This window comes from Aquarana catesbeiana, linkage group LG07, assembly GCF_042186555.1.
Source record: "Aquarana catesbeiana isolate 2022-GZ linkage group LG07, ASM4218655v1, whole genome shotgun sequence".
NCBI lineage: Eukaryota > Metazoa > Chordata > Amphibia > Anura > Ranidae > Aquarana > Aquarana catesbeiana.
The window spans coordinates 171314870-171335972 of record NC_133330.1 but is presented as its reverse complement, the minus strand read 5'-3'; the positions used below and the strand labels follow the sequence as shown (position 1 = coordinate 171335972).

Below are 21103 nucleotides of genomic sequence, written 5' to 3'. Positions count from 1 at the left end.
AAAGGGGGGATAGGGAATAAAATAAGAAAACATACACAGTTTACAAATTATGCACTCCATACACAGCTGGATGGTTTAGGTAATAAAGATAAGCGAAACTTTAGAACCAACAAGAGACATGCAACTTATTGATCTATATAATTACAGTACATTTCGTTGAACCAAACGCTATGTGATGGTGGCAATCAGATTCTGTCTAGGCTCGACATGTTACACGCCGCATGCGCTTCTTCAGGAGCACAGAATTGAATACCTGATAAATTTATAACTATGCATGGAAAGAAGGAGAGGTAAAAAACGGAACCACAGCAATCTCATTAGTCAGTATTGGTAATTCACAGCACTATCAGCGGTTATTGTTTGATGGAAGGGGATATGGTATCAGTCAGAGGCAGATGTGGGTAATGCATCAAGGTGCATATAGGATTTTTTCAGGACGCTATTCTTTCTGACCCCCAATCCTGCTGAGTCTGGATCTGTAGCATATAGTTGATAAGCGGAGGAGTTGGTGGTGAGGATCCACACCACAAGCCGCTCTATGCGAGACGGCTGTGCGGCTCCTCACCACCAACTCCTCCGCTTATCAACTATATGCTACAGATCCAGACTCAGCAGGATTGGGGGTCAGAAAGAATAGCGTCCTGAAAAAATCCTATATGCACCTTGATGCATTACCCACATCTGCCTCTGACTGATACCATATCCCCTTCCATCAAACAATAACCGCTGATAGTGCTGTGAATTACCAATACTGACTAATGAGATTGCTGTGGTTCTGTTTTTTACCTCTCCTTCTTTTCATGCATAGTTATAAATTTATCAGGTATTCAATTCTGTGCTCCTGAAGAAGCGCATGCGGCGCGTAACATGTCGAGCCTAGACAGAATCTGATTGCCACCATCACATAGCGTTTGGTTCAACGAAATGTACTGTAATTATATAGATCAATAAGTTGCATGTCTCTTGTTGGTTCTAAAGTTTCGCTTATCTTTATTACCTAAACCATCCAGCTGTGTATGGAGTGCATAATTTGTAAACTGTGTATGTTTTCTTATTTTATTCCCTATCCCCCCTTTTTTTTTTTTAAATAATTTCGAAATAAAATAGAATTTTAATTACATATCATTTTCATTATTGTGCCTATAAAGTCTTGAGCCCACCAACATTCTCTTGTTCTCCTAACTACTTAATATAAGACGTGGCACCTGTAACCTATCTCGTATCCGCATGACCACTATGCGCTGATACGCTTTTAATCTATTTAATACTACCGGAGATGGTCAGAGAGTGTGCAGACATGATAGAGGAGATGGTCAGAGAGTGTGCAGACATGATACAGGAGATGATCAGAGAGTGTGCAGACATGCTACAGGAGATGGTCAGAGACTATGCGGACATGATACAGGAGATGATCATAGACTGTGCGGACATGATACAGGAGATGGTCAGAGACTGTGTGGACATGATACAGGAGATGGTCAGAGAGTGTGCAGACATGCTACAGAAGATGGTCAGAGACTGTGTTGACATGATACTGGAGATGGTCAGAGAGTGTGCAGACATGATACAGGAAATGGTCAGAGACTGTGCAGACGTGATACAGGAGATGGTCAGAGACTGTGTGGACATGATACAGGAGATGGTCAGAGACTCTGCAGACATGATACAGGAGATGATCAGATAGTGTGTGGACATGCTACAGGAGATGGTCAGAGACTATGCGGACATGATACAGGAGATGATCAAAGACTGTGCGGACATGATACAGGAGATGGTCAGAGACTGTGTGGACATGAAACAGGAGATGGTCAGAGAGTGTGCAGACATACTACAGGAGATGGTTAGAGACTGTGCGAACATGCTACAGAAGATGCTCAGAGAGTGTGCAACATGATACAGAAGATGGTCAGGGAGTGTGTGGACATGCTACAGGAGATGGTCAGAGAATGAGCAGATATGCTGCAGGAGATGGTCAGAGAGTGTGCGGACATGCTACAAGAGACTGCAGAGGTACTACAAGAGATGGGGTGAGAGATTGTGGACATGATAGAGATGGTCAGAGACTAAGGACACAGCTGACAGCACAGAGAAATGAGGAGGAGTTGTGTACAGAGAAGATGGGGGTGATAACCACCTTCTCTTCAGTCATGCCCCGGTTGGTCCCTGGACTCCTCACAGCCTGGCTACTCTATTTACCGGTGTGTCTGGGGGCGTTCTCACTTCATTCAAGGTGGCACCATGATGTCATTCTGCCCCCCCCCCCCGAGCCCGAACAGCCGAGCTAGGCCGAGCTTGCCTGAGCCTGAACGGCCGAGCTTGCCTGAGCAGTGCATGTGCAGTTCTACAGTCAGCCCGCGGTCATGTTTTTTAGGAGTGGAAGCTTCGGCCTTTTTACGGGGAATCAGAACGGCCCAAGGGGCTGTCCGGGACAATGCCAATTTTCCGGGATTCTATCTGGTTCATGGTCAGACCGGGACATGGGTCTGAATTCTGTGAATGTCCCTGGAAAATGGGGACTATTGGCAACTATGTTAAGGCCATATTCACACCATGTATGTTGCATAAAGCATCCATTAAAGCATTCAGTGCACAATTGTGAGTTGACACCTTTTTTTAACACATTGGCATTGTGCTGATATGTATTTTTTTCAACATGCAGAAGCTAAAATACTTGACTTTGTTTACCTTAACACGGGCTGTAATGAATTGTAGTGTGCTGTGCTGCGTTTCTGCACATTGCTCTGTTAAAATTCAGCATCTTACCAAGTGGACAACAGTGCCATTTGTTGATGGGAACTGGACCTATTGGATTTCAGATTACCATTACACTGGGGCTGTGTTGAGCAATGCAACCCAACAGACAAGGTGTGAGGGGGCTTTAAATGATCAGTTTCTGTCCTAGATGGATGCAGCTGCTCATTCTGTCCTGTGTGTGCCTCAGAGAACAGTAACTGCAAGTCGCTACCACAGGCAAATTCAAGTGTTTTAATAAGCATTAAACAGTGGAAAAGATGTAAATGCAAAAGTAAACAATAATGGGATACCTGTTAGAGGCAGTCAAGAGGGTATGGCAAAAAAAATATTGTTTTTTTTTGCCATCTGAAATTATTTGAACTCTAGAGAACCAGGATTTTACTTCAGCATTGGTTAAAATAAATTAAACAGTATAATTATTAAACAAATAATGTGGAACAGCTGTGGTCCACCCACAGGAAGGGAGTGCAGAAAAAAACTTTACAAGAAGCATTTGAAATACATTATTTAGAAAAGTATTTTGCCTAATCTTTAGGTATAAATCTTTTTTTTGTAAAATGTTTTTTTTTAACCACTCAAGGACCGGAAGATTTTCCCCCTTAATGACTAAAAAGTATTTTGCCTAATCTTTAGGTATAAATCTTTTTTTTGTAAAATGTTTTTTTTTTTAACCACTTAAGGACCGGAAGATTTTCCCCCTTAATGACTGGGCCATGTTTTGCGATACGGCACTCCATCTATTTAATTGACAATTGCGCAGTTGTGCGATGCTGTACCCAAACAAAATTGATGTCCTGTTTTTCCCACAAATAGAGCTTTCTTTGGGTGGTATTTGATCACCTTTGCTGTTTTTATTTTTTGCGCTATAAACAAAAAAGAGCAACAATTTAAAAAAAAAACAACAATATTTTTTACTTTTTGCTATAATAAATATCTCCCAAATTAAAAAAAAAATCTTCATCAGTTTAGTGCAATATGTATTCTTCTACATATTTTTGGCAAAAAAATCATGATAAGTGTATATTGATTGGTTTGCGCAAAAGTTATAGAGTCTACAAAATAGGGGATAGATTTATGGCATTTTTTTACAAGTAATGACAGTGATCTGCGATTTTTAGCGGGACTGTGACATTGTGGCAGGCAGATCGGACATTTTTGACACATTTTTGGGACCATTGACATTTATACAGCTATCAGTGCTATAAAAATGCACTGGTTACTGTATAAATGTCACTGGCAGGGAAGGGATTAACACAAGGGGTTAAATTTGTTCCCTCCTGTGTGTGTTTCTAACTGTGGGGGGATGGGACTGACTAGAGGAGGAGACATATTGCTGTTCCTAATTAATAGGAACAAATGATCTGTCTCTCCTGTCAGAACGGGGATTTGTGTGTCTACACACACAAATCCCCGTTCTGGCTCTCGTGCCCACTATCGCGTGCCCATGCCTCTTGCTAAATACCTTGGACTGTCTACTTTTCAAAAAGGGGTCATTTTGGGGGTATTTGTACTGTTCTGGCATTTTAGAGCCTCAAGAAATGAGATAAGCCATCAGTACATCAGGAGTGATCAATTTTCAAATATACAAGGGTTCTTCTTATAAGTTTCGCAGCCATCTTCACCATAGCGTGACAACTAATACTAAACTGCAAGGTCGGCCGACTTGCCAGACAGACTAGTCACATGACACTCTCAGACACGACCAATTACTACTCATCCCGTCCTCACCATTTCCAACGAAAATATAAAAGGGCAGAAACATTTTGAAGACACTTCGCCTTACCATAATTTGTAGGCACTGTAACTTTTACATAGACTAAATAATTTACACTGATTTCGGTTATTATTACCAAAGACCTATAGCAGACTACATTTTGGCCTAAGTTATAAATGAAGATTATTTGTTTTGCAAAATTGTATAACAAAAACTGAGAAAAACTTGTTTTTTTCAAAATTTTCCTTAATTTTTCATTTATATAGCAAAAAATAAAAAACCCAGTGGTCATTAAATATCATAAAAAGAAAGCTCTATTTGTGTGAAAAATGATATCAAATTAATTTGCATAAAGTGTTGCGTTACCAAGCAATTGCCAGTTAAAGTAGCGCAGTGCTGAATAACAAAAAATGCCCTGGTCATGAAGGGGTTAAACCTTCGATCAAGTGGTTAAAGTGAACTTATCATGTGACAAATATTTTTCATGTTGTAGAACATATTGAAATAAACAAGACAATGAAAATTTTAAAAATTAAAAGTGTTGAAGCTTTTTACATTTTATGTTGCCATATACAAACTGTCATTGTAGATAATTAGAAAAAAAAACCTTGCACAAATGGAAGGAGCGTAAAATCAAAGGATAAAAGAGTACAATTTAATTTATTAGTTTGTACTAAAAAAACAGCCAACATGTTTCGGGGATCTAAGAAAGTACCACTTCATCAGGGCGACAACAAAACACAATACAATGTAAATGCGACTGATAAAATCATGAGCCTAACAATTATAGAACATCATAGATAACATAAATACACATATGTGTACATATATGTGCATCTGAAAATACAGACATATACACATACATGTACACACATGCATAGAAATGAAGAAAAGAAAATCAGATGGTAAGTGATAAAGTGTGATAGGTTCATTTTTGGAGTTAAAGGGGTTCTAAAGCCAGAAGGTTTTTTTATCTTAATGCATTCTATGCAAAAAAACCCCTTCTGTGTGCAGAAGCCCCCCAGCCCCCTTAATACTTACCTGAGCCGCATCTCGATCCAGTGATATTGCACAAGAGTCTCGGCTGTCCGGGACTCTCCCTCCTCATTGGCTGGGACAGCAGTAGGGCGCCATTGGCTCCCGCTGCTGTCAATCAAAGTCAGTAAACTGCAGATAGAGAAGGGGTGGGGCCGAGCCGCGGCTCCTTGTCTGAATGGACACACAGAGCAGTGGCTCGGCTTGGGTGTCCCCATAGCAAGCTGCTTGCTGTGGGGGCACTTGGCAGGAGGGAAGTGCCAGAAGCACTGGCAAGGGACCTGAGAAGAGGAGTGTCTGGGCTTCTCTGTGCAAAACCACTGCACGGAGCAGATAGGTATAAAATGTTTGTTATTTTTAAATGAAAAAAAAACAAGACTTTAGTATCACTCTAATATTTTCAGATGCTACATTTTTAGTAGATGTCATTATACCATTGTACATATAACTGATATAATACACATAAGAAAAAAAATATTTAATATAAAATAATTATGTAATGCAAAGATGTCTAAAAAAATAGGACTCACGGGTCCAAAGAGCTATTAAAAACAACTATGTCATAAATGTCAGAAACCTAATCTAACAACCATCAATAAGAAAAATATAAAAGAATTGTGCAACTAAAACTGAAAATATACGAACTTAAAATTCTACAATGACACTGATACTAATAATGATACTGCATTTAAAAGCCATACTAAACAATGTATATGGAGGCTATGCCAAAGTAATGCACATGAAAACTATACTTGGACAAAACCATGCTGCAAGCAAAACAGTGATTTGGAACATGAGTAAGACATGAAAGTGGCTTATGTGTACCTTCAGATAACATGAGTATTTTGAATACCCTCAAACTAGAGCTTTCCTGTGTGAATCTGTGTCAATGGAGAATACACAGATATTTATGTGGTTTGCGTGAGCAATGATGATGAAGGGGGAGTTTCTTAGACCCAGGGCCGGTGCTCCCACTAGGCAAACTAGGCAGCCACCTAGCACTGCTGCCTAGCCTAGCGAGGGTGCAAGCCGGCTCGGATGGATCATGGGTCACTCATATGGTACGCCAGCATGGCTCCGCCGGAATGGTGCTGCTGACTGTGTGTCACTCACACTGTGCAGGCCTGGACCGGTGGCCACGTAGCAGGCACGTCGGGAGCAGTGAGATGTGAGTGCCCAGGAGGGACAAGAGCTCCCCGACCACCAGAGAGGTGAGGAGAAACAGGCTAAGCAACCCCAACATGGCAGCGCCACCCAGAGGCTGGATTCCTCAAAACCTCCTCTCCAATCTCCACTTCTAGCTCCGACAGCCGCCGAAGGATGAGTGGATTGGGCCCTCCTCCCTCGAGGACCGGCAAAAAGTGCATGCAGCCAGGGACTGCTACCCGGGGCAGTCCACGGACTAATGGCATAGAACAGAGCATTCCCATCCTCACCAGCCAGAAGAATGGCCTGCTGCTGGCCAGCATGAACATCTATGGAAGGAGGTACACACTTACCCACAGACTGGGACAAGGGGTGCACAGAAGGGACTGCAGACACTGCTAGGGCCCCCCTCTCTCATCCTCACCCCCCTTTCACCCTCTCTCCCCCCTCTCTCATCCTCCCCCCCTCTCTCATCCTCGCCCCCCCCTCTCATCCTCCCTCCCCCCTCTCTCATCCCCCCCCTCTCATCCCCCCCCCCATCCTCCCCCCCTCTCATCCTCTCTCCCCCCTCTCTCATCCTCCCCCCCTCTCTCATCCTCGCCCCCCCCTCTCATCCTCGCCCCCCCTCTCATCCTCCCTCCCCCCTCTCTCATCCCCCCCTCTCATCCTCCCCCCTCTCTCATCCTCCCCCCCCTCTCATCCTCCCCCCCCTCCCATCCTCTCTCCTCCCTCTCTCATCCTCACTCCCCCCCCTCTCATATCCCCAATCCCTCTCTCTCTCATGTAGATAGTATATGGGCAAATATTGTATACTGGATTGTGGGGAATCATTGGCAAACATCCACTCTCCAGCCCTCCACAATAGTCCCACTGTTAGGAGCTTCTTTTTTTCGGGGGCGCAAGTAGCTGGTCTTGCCTAGGGCGCAAAATAGTCTAGCACCGGCCCTGCTTAGACAGCCAAAACGTGTTGGCTGTGTTCTAGTACAAACTATTAAATTAATTTGGACTATTTTATCCATTTGTTTGGGCGCACCTTCCAGTTGTTCATTTTTTTTTCTGGTAACCTGCTGGGGTACCCACCAGAGAGTAGCCTTGCTGTGAGCTGCCTAACTTGAGCCAGTGCTCTCTACAAATGTTTTTGCCCTCTCACTATCATTTTTAAACTTACTTCAAAGTCCCAACACCTCTTGGGTGCTTTTTTCTTCATCTGTGGATAATTGGCAGTATTAGTACTGAGTCAGTAGCAAAACTTAAAATCTAGCATTGCTGGTCATCTTTCAAAATGGCCGGACTGCCAATGACTTTAGTAATATTCTCTATAATTAATTTGGATATATATCTCACTAAAGAACTGCTGCATGTACAGGAGGTGCTCTGCTGATAATATACTGTATACCCTTCAATATTTACTTGTAGGTGGTGTTTGTGCTTACTGGAGACTGTGATGACAGAGGCCATGTGGGGTATAAGGTATATGAAGAAATTGCTTCCACCAGCTCTGGTCAAGTATTTCACCTAGACAAGAAGCAAGTTAAAGAGGTAATGTAGGGTATTAATGATACAATATTACAATTTTTTTTAGCTACTACAAGTAGTGAAAACTATTTATTAAACATTGCAATAAACAACTGTTTTAGAGAATGTAATGTAAAAATAAAATCCTTCATTTTTTTGGCACTGAATTAGTATTTTCAAATATATTTCATATTATATATGAAATCATTTGCATATTGAAGATTACACTATGGGGTTTATTTACTAAAGCTAGAGAGGGCAAAGTAGTCACAATTCTGCAATTCAGCTTCCAGGTTTTATTGCTAAAGCTTAATTAAACAAGCTGAGGTTAGAAGCTGATTGTTTTCTCTGCAGAATTGTGACTACTTTTGCCCTCTATGGCTTTAGTAAATAAACCCCACAATTACATTTTAATAACAATTACCTAGGTATATATACTGTATTTATTGGCGTATAACACTCACTTTTTCACCATGAAACTCAGGTGCAAATAGCGTGTGCGTGTTATACGACGATACTTCAATTTTAGCTGCCTTGGAGGGGACAGGGAGGGGGCGGGATAAGCGCCATCAGATTACATACAGTGAGAATCTTCTGTTTACTTGGCGGCCTCTGTAATAGGAATTCCTGTCTTCTGGGCCACCATTGAACCACTGTTCTGTATATTATATTAGATTCTCACTGTATGCAATCTGTCGGCGCTCGTCCCGCTCCCCTCCCTGTCCCCTCTAGGCTGCAGATGGGCATTGATCAGGCTGCACTGATGGCAATGGTGAGGCTGCTGCATTGATGGCAATGATGAGGCTGCTGTACTGATGGCAACGGAGAGGCTGCTGTATTGATGGCAACGGTGAGGCTGCATTGATGTGGACTGATGAGGCTGCATTGATGTGGACTGATGAGGCTGCATTGATGGCACTTGTGAGGCTGCAGATTGGCATTGATTAGGCTGCATTGATGGCAATGGTGAGGATGCAGATGGGCACTGACCCTTACTTTGCCTCAAAGTTCCTTATTTAAAATGTAAGTTTTTTTCCTGAAACTTCCCTCTTAAAATGAATGTGCGCGTTATACGCCTATGTGTTTTACGCCGATAAATACGGTAATTGATAAGGGTGACCCATATCTAGCTGTAGTCTCTCAGAGCTCCAGCAGGTTTGGTTCACAGGAAGGCAAACAAAATTGCTAGTTTTGCCCAACTGTATTCCATTTCATGCTAGGGGAAGAATTGTATTGTCAGTGTCACATATTAAATACATATCCCTATATTTTTCAATGTGAAATTAATTTGCATTTTAGCTGCTCATGTCCTTATTTTGTCAAGACCTGTAATAGGTGATTTTCCTTCTATTTTTAATAGATCTACATATTTTATGCCATCAGCCAAAATTGCAACATTATTTTGTATTTCATACAGCAGATCATTAATAATGTACACCATTACTAACTTTAGCTAATTTTAAATATATTTTGCTTACAACTAGCATTTAACCATTTTTCAGCAGTTCAGCACACTTTGTAGTATAATTTTATAAAAGTCCATAAATGATCCAATATGGTTTTAATATGCACAATTTCTTGTTATTTTGCTTAGGTATTGAAATGGGTAGAAGAGACTGTGCAAGCTTCCAAGGTTCATCTTATGTCCACAGACCACTTGAGTGAGGCGTCATTCACCTGGGAAATCCCTTTTGATCCAAGCCTTAAAGAAGTCACTGTGTCACTGAGTGGGCCAGCACCAGACATTGAACTGTACAATCCATTGGGTGAGAGTCAAACTCAATTATAACTATAAAATGTATACCGATTCACAAATGGCTTAATTTAGTCTGAATGGTTTTTGGTCTCTGGTTATTAATAACCAACTGGTATGGATCAATACTTTTTCAGACAATATATAGTTACATAGTAGGTAAGGTTGAAAAAAGACAATAGTCCATCCAGTTCAACCTGTGTAGGTGTACCTGTGTCAGTGTCTAAAATAATATGTTAGCTGGACATGTATTATTTGGTCAAGTGTGCCATCTCACTAGAACTGGTGATGGGATTGTCTGATTGTAAACTGATCATAATTCAGGGGACCAAAGTTGAGTGGAATCTGATTCCAGGTTAAAACTGCTACGGGTTAGAAATTGTTCAGTTGAACTTGCATGATTTCTTACTGGCCATGCAGTTCAACTTTGGGGGGCAATTTGACAGGTTCATGCACAGATGTCTATTCAAATTGCCCCCGAATTCACCAAAAGCAGTACAGGAACTACTTTTGGGAATTCAGACGGTGCTATTGCTGGCAATAGCCACTGATTTGGTCAGTGGTGGCTAGTGCTCCAAATTTTTTGGGGTGCGCAAACAAATTGAAAAATACTGACCCCCCCCATCAATTGCAGCCTCACTGTGCCCATAAATTGCAGCCTCACTGTGCCCATAAATTGCAGCCTCACTGTGCCCATCAATTGCAGCCACTGTGCCCATCATATGCAGCCACTGTGCCCATCATATGCAGCCATGTTTGCCCGTCATATGCAGCCACGTGTACCCATCATATGCAGCCACTGAGCCCATCATATGCAACCACTGTGCCCATCATATGCAGCTACTTGTGCCCATCATATGCAGCCACTTGTGCCCATCAAATGCAGCCACATGTGCCTGTCAAATTCAGCCACTTGTGCCCATCATATGCAGCCATTGTGCCCATCAAACGCAGCCACTGTGCCCATCAAATGCAGCCACTGTGCCCATCATATGCAGCCACGTGTACCCATCATATGCAGCCACTGAGCCCATCATATGCAACCACTGTGCCCATCATATGCAGCTACTTGTGCCCATCATATGCAGCCACTTGTGCCCATCAAATGTAGCCACATGTGCCTGTCAAATTCAGCCACTTGTGCCCATCATATGCAGCCATTGTGCCCATCAAACGCAGCCACTGTGCCCATCAAATGCAGCCACTTGTGCCCATCATATGCAGCCATTTGTGCCCATAAAATACATCCAAAACGAGGTGGGTGTCGGTTTGGACGTGCAGCCTTTTCAAGCTCTTTGAGCTACCGTTTGTATGGGCTTTACTGGTGCATCTCCCGGTACTATAGACCAGACAGTGCCGTACGAGATACCTTCAATACAGCCGGCATAGGGGCAATTTATCCTATGCACACTGAGAGTGGACAACAATAGGTTATAATCATCAACACTTACAGAAAATGTCATAGGCTGGTGGGTAGGACGCTCTTTGTGTTGTGTCCTGGTTTGTGGATGCTTTTGGTCCTTTGCTGAAAGCAGTGGCCTGTAGCTCTGGATCCTACCGGCAAACCACTACGTCCCCTCTACTTTTTAAATTGGATGTTATTTGATGCTGATTAAGGAACAACACGACAATATACCTCACCATCAGCCCCCGAAGAAGAGGTCTCAACACTCATAAAACCTCGAAACGCGTCGGGCTTCACTGTACAGTCTTGCTGCAACAGTTTTTTGTGGGGTGAAGTGTATCTTTGAAATATTGTTACGTACAATTGTTGTAATATCATCATTCAAACTTTGGCATCCATCTTTTTTCTTCTTTGACCAATTGCTATGTCTTTTTTAACTTTTTGATAAATAAAATTATTGTTTATAATACTTTTGAGACATTGTTTTGAGACTCCTGCCCTTCAAAGTCCCAATAAGAGGAAAAAATCTCCCATTGTGTATGCAGCCACTTGTGTCCATCAAATGCAGCCACTTGTGCCCAGCATATGCAGCCACTTGTGCCCATCATATGCAGCCATTGTGCCCATCATATGCAGCCACTGTGCCCATCAAATACAGCCACTTGTGCCCATAATATGCAGCCACTTGTGCCCATGAAATGCAGCCACGTGTGCCCATCATATGCAGCCATGTGTGCCCATCATATGCAGCCATTGTGCCCATCAATCGCAGCCACTGTGCCCATCATATGCAGCCACTTGTGCCCATCATATGCAGCCACTTGTGCCCATCAAATGCAGCCACTTGTGCTCAGTATATGCAGCCACTTGTGCCCATCATATGCAGCCACTGTGCCCACCGCCCCCCCCCTCGCGGGGTTCACGGCTCTGGCAGCAAGCCCCAACCCCCCGTGCCCACGGCTCTGACAGACCCCCCCGGCACTTACCAAAAAGGCAGCAGCTCCTCTCAATGCAGGGAGTGCAGCAGAATGGCGGTGACCTCCGCTCCAGCATGTTTCTTCTCTGCTGAGTCTGCTCCTCTTCCTAAGCACCAGGCATCCAATAGGGTGGCCTGGTGCTTTGGCCAATCAGGAAACAGGTCTGATGCCATGCCTTCTGATTGACGGGGAGGAAGGTTAGTGTGAAAATAGAGAAAATGAATTTGCTATCGTCACACACTCTCTGCGCCCCGAGCCCACTCTATTTTGAAGCCTATTAGAGCCTCTGTTCTAATCAGGTGCTTCAAAAAGTACCACCCCCTCCTGCCCCCGCCATAGGAATCCATGCGTCCGGGGTCCTGAATGGGGCCAGGCGCATGGATGGGGGGCGGCGTCCATGCGCCCACAGTGCACGGGCCGTCACTGAATTTGGCATGCCAAATCTGCCTAATGAGAAGCAAAACAGTGGCTGAAAATTGATTTGGGTGGGATACAGAGAAGGAAGCAGAATAGAAGTTTATCATGGCAAGCAGGGTTGCCAATAATAAGCATTTACATGAGTGCTGTGCTAGTACTATGCTTGGATACCTGAAACTGATATCTTTGTTGTGCGATTTGAGCCCATACAAAATGAATGGGCTCAAATTGCACTGCAAAGAATTGCATGTTATTTGAACAGGAATGCAGTGCGATTCTGTCCCAATCACATGTGGTTTCCGCCACCGCTCCTGTGTGAACCCAGATTTGTCATAGTGATTTTGGCTTGGGTTCACAAAGAAGCAGTGCGAGAAACCGCCTGCACCACATTCCTGTTCAAATTGCATGCAATTCTTTTGGGCTCAAATTGCACCGCATCGGTGCAACCCTAATGGCAAGTGTTAGAAATGGAGAGAAGAGCTAAAGCTGGACTTGGAACAATGGGAGAAGCAGGGAATACAGAATACTGAACAGAAGTTGACTGAAAAGTAGAGAGGATGCACAGAGTGAATTAATCAACTACTTTGGAGATTGAGAGAGAAGGCAGACAGAAAATTATCAAGGTTTTGGAGAAAAATGCAGAAAACTACTTAACCTTCCTGGTGGTATTTCCAAGTGTGGCTCGGGCTGAATTTTTACTACCAAAAGCAGTAACCCCAAGCCAGATTGCATCGCAGGATCCATGTACAGCGTACTTACCTTGTCCCCAGGATCCTGCGATGTTCCCCTGCCGTGTACTCTGCCGGATCATCCGCCCGATGTATTACTGTTCCGGGCTTCTTTCCCTGCGAGCGGCGCGACGCACGGGTGCGGAGCCAGGCGGCACATTCAAAAAGTGAAAAACACATAACATATACAGTACATTGTAATCTGTAAGATTACATTACTGTATCAGATCATTTCACCTCCCTTTTATCCCTAGTGCTTTGTCCAGTGCCCTGCATGCACTTTTATATTATATATACTGTTCTTTCTGTTTGGCAACTTGAGAATGTCCATGGCAACCAAAAAGCGTCCCTTTACGTCAAAAGCGATTTTAGACCAGCTAGAAAACAGCGATAATAAATTAGAGTCACTTGCAGAATTGAGCGATAGTGAATCGTGGGGAAATTCGTCATCAAACACTGAAAGTGGCAACAGCGACAATTCTGCAACTGAGCAAATTTCAGTGTTTTTGATTGTATTACATTATTGAATACAATATATTATTATTATATTATTATTGGTTATAATTATTTAGAGTTATTTATTATTCTATAATTTATGATTTTGTGTTTCAAACTTTATCATAACCAGGATGTCTACTAGACTCTTGTTTGGACAGATTTAAGTGTGTTATTACTAAGTTACAGGCCTACAATATAAAACGCCAAATTTCCATGCAAAACAATGTACCGCTTTGAGATTAAAAAATCTAACATAATCATACCGCCAGGGAGGTTAAAGTGGTAATAAACTTAAAACAACAACAAAAAAACATATTGCAGCTTACCAATAATTAGAAATAGTGGCTGAAATCATTTTCTTTTTCTTAGCTTTTTTTCCCCCTCTGTTTGCCAGTAACACACCTTCTGTATTGAGCAAACAATAGGTGGGAAATGTCCAGCATTAAAATTCAACCCACCAAATGTTCTCATGCTCCAGTCATATTCACCCAGCAGCATCAATAAACAATTGGGGACCTGTGCTCCAGTGGATTATTTTCTGGTGTCATTAAAGCCTGGACTAGACATTTACTGTGTGTATATATAGCCTGGAGGTACAGAAATTGTAACAAGACAAATATACTACTAAAAGACGGGAGTGAATGATGTGGAGGGGTAGTTGTCATTCCCCTGCTATGGTGTGTAGGCACTAGTATGGCTGCATGTGCATTTCCTCAAAGAACTAAAGATTTCCTGCAATTGATATATACAAATATGAATATTTTATTGCAGCTTTTCTTGTGCCTCCCTTTTTTGAGCAAAGCTGATGGCCCTCTTAAACTTGTATGGCATGCTAAATAGTCCTTAAGAATTCCTATAAAGTCATGCACTAATATTGATTGAGGTCACTTTAGCTTGTCTCAAGTGCTGTCTACAGTTGTAGGCCTGGCAACTATTTTTAAGCAATGTTTAGTGCCATTTTGTCTAAGATGTTTTGTTTTACATGTATTCTTAGGGAGACAAATGAAGCCAGAAGCAGGCCTTAATGAATTACTGAACATATACAATTCTGCCAAAGTCTTAAATATCAAAGAACCAACACCGGGGATGTGGAAAATTAAGGTGAGACAGGTGTTATATAAGTAATGCTTTTCTAATTAAATTATCACAGTACTAAATTCCTGATAAAGAAGTAATACTTTTGTAATTAAATTATCACAGTGCTAAATTCCAGGCAAAAAAAAAGCAAACTTTTAATCCAGGAACCAGCCCTATGTGTAATATGGTATGCAACTGGAGTATTGAACCTGGTATGTGCTTCTCACAGTAATAAACATGATCATTGAGTGACTGCATGTTTCCCCTAACAGTCCTACTGCCCTAGGTCATGGCATATGTTATCTTACAGTTTGCCAAAGGTGTGAATCTTTCGACATGTGTATAGGAATAATTACTATATACTAGCTATCTGACTGAAAATCAGATTATACATCTGAGAGGATAATACTTACATTTCATCAGTTTCAATTGTTGCATCTCGTATAGTTACATTTCATCAGTTCTTCAGGTTCCAGATCTTTCTCTTCTACAGTTAAGAAATATAACTAGATTATCTCCCTATCAACAGCTTGCTGATTGGACAATAAAGGGGCAGCAGACCACTTAAAGGAGTTGTAAAGATTATTTTATGCATGAAAATAAAAAGCCTTTTGTGTGCATCAGCCTTAAGCACCCCCCTAATACTTACCTGAGCCCCATCTTTGTCCAGCGATGTCCATGACTGCCTTTGCCATCCAGGACACCCCTCCTCATTTGCTGAGACACAGCAGTGGTGCGGAGAGAGGTGTGTCTGAATGGATACACGGTGGTACAACTCGGCTCAGGTGCCCCCATAGCAAGCTGCTTGCTGTAGAGGCACTCAAATGGAGGGAGAGGCCAGGAGAGCCAAAGAGGCACTGGAGAAAAGGAGGATCCGGTTTGCTCTGTTAAAATCCACTGCACAGAGCAGGTAAGTATGATATGTTTGTTATTTTTATTGAAAAAAAAAATGAGACTTTACAATCACTTTAACTCATTCCACTGTTTACTCTGCTCCTTCCTCCTGTCAGTATGTTTTTTATCTTCATATGTACATATGTGTAGTTCAGCACAAATTATTGGCTCCTAGTGCTGCCCACCCTCTCCAAGTCTGTGTCGTGGCACAAAGAATTATGAGAGGCTCATATCAAATCAAATTCAGGTATTTATACTAGCTGCATTTAAAACGATGTTAAAATTATCGTTTTAAATAATATAATACATGTTATACTTACCTGCTCTGTGCAATAGTATTGCACAGAGCAGCCACTAACCTCTGACCTCCTCTTCTGAGGTCCCCCATCAGCGCTCTTGGCTCCTCCTCCCTCCCAAGTGTCCCCATAACAAGCCGCTTGCTATGTGGGCACTCATGCAGGCTTAATCCCAAGCTGGGCTTTATGCATCTATAGATACACAAGCAGCATGACTCCCCCCCCCCCCCCACCTGCTTACTCCACACAGTATTTGATTACCAGCACCAGGAGCGAGGAAAGGAGAGTGTGCTGCTGCTGTTGGGCACATTGCTGGATCAAGGTCGGGCACAGGTAAGTATTTTATGAGTAGGGGGGGGGGGGGGTGATCATGGAAGGAGTTTGACCTTAATTCAGAGAAAGTATTATGGTTTAAAAAAAATAGAAACACCTCCTAGCCTTTAAAACCACTTTAAAGATGTCATTATATTTATTGATTAAAATAACTTTCTTGTTTTTTTCTTTATTTGCCTGGAATTCCGCTTTAAAGACCAACTCAATAATTCAGTGAAATGTGTTATTTTAATAAAGGGATGCCAATGAATACAATGCTATTGGGCATGTTTAATAGACCAGCCAGAGAGCATTTGATAAGTGCAGAATCTCATAACAACTAACAGTAACTCATCACTTAACTAGGTACTTATCAACTTTTCTAGCTTGCTTTTTTTTTAATTTATTGCCATATGCACTTCCTTGTTAAAGACATTGTTGGGGTACACTTATCTATGGTATAGAAACACTGTGTACTTACCATAAAGCAGAGGATATCTCCATTTATTCCCTGCACTTGGTCATCTGACATCAGATCAGATCATTTAACCAAGTATATTGCATAGAGAAAGAAAAGATGACTGCACACATAAGTTAAGATCCAAACAATCTTTATTCATGTAAAACCATGAAAAACATGAAGAGTATCACATGTACAAGCATGGGAGGAAAGGCTAACGCATTTCACACATGAACTGTGCTTAATCAAAGCCCAGAATCCTTGCTTCTGACCTGTAGTTTCCCTGAGCAGCTGTACAATCCAGCACCCTCAAATCACTCTGCTTTATGTATAGCTCACAGATGGACAGTGAAGAGGACAGTGTCCAGCAAGAGCGTGCCTCAATTAACTTGGACCAGGACCCTTACAACAATAGCTACTCCATTACACCTATCACTACATGTAATAAAAAGCATTCCCAAACTGCTGCTAGTAGCAGTTAAGAGGTTTAATGATGACCACATTGCAGCAACAACATTGAAGTTTGAACGGCTTTATTGACAGCAAAGGGCAGAACTTTCAAGGCAATTTCCTAGTGAAAATACACAAAAGAGCATATGCATAAATAAGCCCCTGAATGGCTTCTATTCTAATAAAAAAAAATTATTATTTTTTTTTTCTTCCAGACATCAAGCAGTGGGCGGCATTCAGTGAGAATCACAGGTGTCAGTACGGTGGATTTCCAGGCAGGATTCTCCAATAAACCTACATTAGATTTCAGTAAAACATCCAGCAGACCCATAGAAGGTTATTTTTTTATTTCTGTAATATTTCATGTAATTTTTTATAGTTTGCAGAAAAGGGAACTGACAAATGCCGAACTTCTGACAATGAGTAAAGTTCAACATTAAAGCAGTCAAGGCTTTTTAATTTGCGAAGTTAATTTTAGTAAACATAGTAAACACTTTGGGAACCCAATCACATGAGATATTAAAAAGTTTATAAAGTTTATAAAGTACACACAGCTTCACCTTTTGCTAAGCTTAGTAAACATTCACTTTTCTTAGCAGACAATTTCTAACATTTAGTAAATTAGCCCTACTTTATTATTATTATTACAAAAAATAATCAATGTGAGTGTTTTAATTGTCTACATTTACTATCAATCAAAACATTTTGTAGATTCTTTTTTTCAAATCTACAATATAATTAGGAGAGCAAGAAGATATGGTTAAGCCTGTAGATGAATGGTTATGACAACTATGCCTAGGTACTGTACTAGAGTGAGACAGCATTTGTGATACCAAGAGTCTCTGCAGTACTAACTGTGATGCCCTCAGTACCCTGAATCTAGCTGTGAAAGTATATGAGGGGGTGTGCACTCCCCCATAGTCCAAATGAATTGCATGTTGTGATACTTCCAGGGAGCACCTTAAAAGTCCATATCGCTTTAGACAAATGGGATTTTGTGTTATAATGGGATCTGGTGCCCAGACCTTTTGCATCTAAGAGCTTCCCAAGCTCCTTTTAGTTTGAATCTGGTTGTATTGTCACCCAACCACTAAAGTAAGAAATGTGTTAGCATTTTCTGAAAGATTGTTCCTAGGCCTCTAGTAGGTGTTCCTTTAGGGAGTGATGCTGGCAGTTGAAACTACAACCATGAGTGTAATGTTCTGTTGTACTGTTTTCATTACTTGGCATCTGTAGACAGTCAATAGACAGAAGATATGCTTCTTACTTCTAAAAAAATGAAGATGTCTTCAGCCTCACCTTTTACTAACAAGTAACAATAAAACAAACTATCCATTGATATTTATGGTGGTACATCATTTTCTACAGATGACCATCCTTCTTTCAAAGCAAAATATACTTTATAATAATCATTAAGGTGATCCGGGGCCATAGGTAACTTTTGTCCTGTGGTGGGTTCAGCCTTGGGCACTCAGAGAAAACCACTAAGCAGCACACAATGGTAAATCATGGATGTAGTAAATTGCGCTAATAATAGCAGGGGTTAAAACTTGAGCCTACACAGTACATGGTAATATATGGTAGAAAGACTGTCTGTGATTATGCCAGTCAGTCAGAACCAGAAACCAGGCTTTGTTTTACAGTTTCCTAATGACTTGAAATGAACTTTTACAAAAAGAGCAATGTTTCTTTACTTTTACTGATAATTGGCAACTGTTGGGGGAGTCAAACCCCCTTATCCCCCCTTATTTATGCCCCAGGATGATCCATATAATTTTGGGTTATTCCATCTCTTATGTCCAATGCATCTGATTGCTGGAAGTGTTGCTGATACTCGGCTGTAGTTAGTTACACACTGTATTAATTATGGCACTACGTAAGCTTTTGTAAGGTATTTTTTAAGAGAATGAACCGTGTTTAAATAAAAGTTTATTGAGTAAGCAAACACAAATAAAATACTAACTGACCTAGTGCAATTAAATGGTGGACTTGTGGGTGAATTGTACAGTTTATCCTTTTAAGTAAACCTTTTAAGTCTTTTTTATTGCACTTGCTTTGGGGCACTTTTTGTTTGTGTTCTCATTGTTTCAGAACTGGACTACCCGTGCTTTAAGAAGCTGCAAGTGGTGTCACTTTTTACATAGAAATATAGAAGAGTGATGGCAGGAAAAAAGACCAAGTGGTCCATCAAATTTTCCTATTTTTGTTTATGTATACATTTTTTTGTTTGTTTTTTGTTTTTGTTAACTTTTTTTGTCTGAGTATACAGTAGATCTATATTTGTTTCAAGCATGTTTGAATCCACTTACTGTTGATTGACTAAGTTCCTCTGCTGCAAGTCTATTCCAAGCATCAACTACTTTCTAAGATTGTTTTTAACTTCACTTCTGGTAGTTTGAGGTCATGTCCCCGTGTTCTTGATTTTGGCTTACATATTGAAAATACTGCCCTCCCGAATCTTATTAACCTCATTGATGTATTTAAATGTTTCAGTCATGTCTCCCTTTCCCTTCTTTTCTCCAGACTGTACATATTAGGTTCCCGAAGTCTCTCCTAATATCTTTTATCTCCCAGACCTTTCACCATTTTTGTTGCTCTTCACTGGCTTCCTTCTATCCTATCAATAGAACAAAGGTGGTAACGGGAACTTTATGGAAGGAGACAATCCACCCACATCCCTATATTCATATATAATCGAAAGATTTCCCCTTAAGTGGGATTTTAAAGGGTGGAAGTCTCAAATAATATATCAAAAATATAAGAAATATTTGTTTTTATTATATCAAAAAATTAGTTAAAAATATGACACATATCGTATAAAAAGACAACAATGGTAGCACAATGGATGCTGCAGTATACAATTAATGATGATACAGATATACAAAACAAATCAACAGAACTGCACTTAACCCACAGAACGCTGATATAGCAAACAGGAGCTAATTGACAGTGCAGGTCCGACGCGTTTCAAGGTTTTTGTATTGATTACGACCTCTTCTTCAGGGGCTGGAGGTGAGATGTATATCTATCGTAGAAAAGACAGTATCACATGGCATCCGATTGAAGAGGGGGAAGGGAAAAGGCTGCTCGCCACCGGGGTCCAGACCCAGGCACCAGGGCCGCCACCAACGAGACCAGGACCGTCAGCAGAGCGTGACCGGACACAAAGGGCGTCACGTCCGTCAGCTGAATAGTAGATGATCTAATAGACTATTGAGCGCATGAATACTGAAAGTATCTCTATCCAGACCTCAAAAATAGTTATCCCTCAACAGACACCATATCGGGTATATGTAGGATAAATGTAAGGTGTTGCGGACTATTGATGCAGAGTAGATGGTTAATCACCGTGCTGGCTCAGAGGGAGATGTTGTCTATGACGGCTGTTAGCTGGCAGAGACCACAGTATAGGAGGATAAGTTAGTGGAACGCCTATGCTCTGTGGCTTGGAAAATCCTGGCAGCTGCACACTCGGTCCGGTGTCTCCACCAGTGTCCGGACCGAGTGTGCAGCTGCCAGGATTTTCCAAGCCACAGAACATAGGCGTTCCACTAACTTATCCTCCTATACTGTGGTCTCTGCCAGCTAACAGCCGTCATAGACAACATCTCCCTCTGAGCCAGCACGGTGATTAACCATCTACTCTGCAATAATAGTCCTATCAATATCTTT

General features: G+C 41.6%; 1 protein-coding gene across 1 annotated transcript in view; it reads left to right on the top strand.

Moving 5' to 3' along the window:
• HMCN1 (hemicentin 1) overlaps positions 1-21103 on the top strand; it is a 656490-nt gene that overhangs the window by 61734 nt on the left and 573653 nt on the right. The window contains exons 4-7 of the mRNA XM_073592871.1: positions 8066-8188; positions 9759-9930; positions 14937-15043; positions 17647-17767. Coding sequence (XP_073448972.1) covers positions 8066-8188; positions 9759-9930; positions 14937-15043; positions 17647-17767 — 523 coding nt within the window. The remainder of the gene's footprint in view (positions 1-8065; positions 8189-9758; positions 9931-14936; positions 15044-17646; positions 17768-21103) is intronic.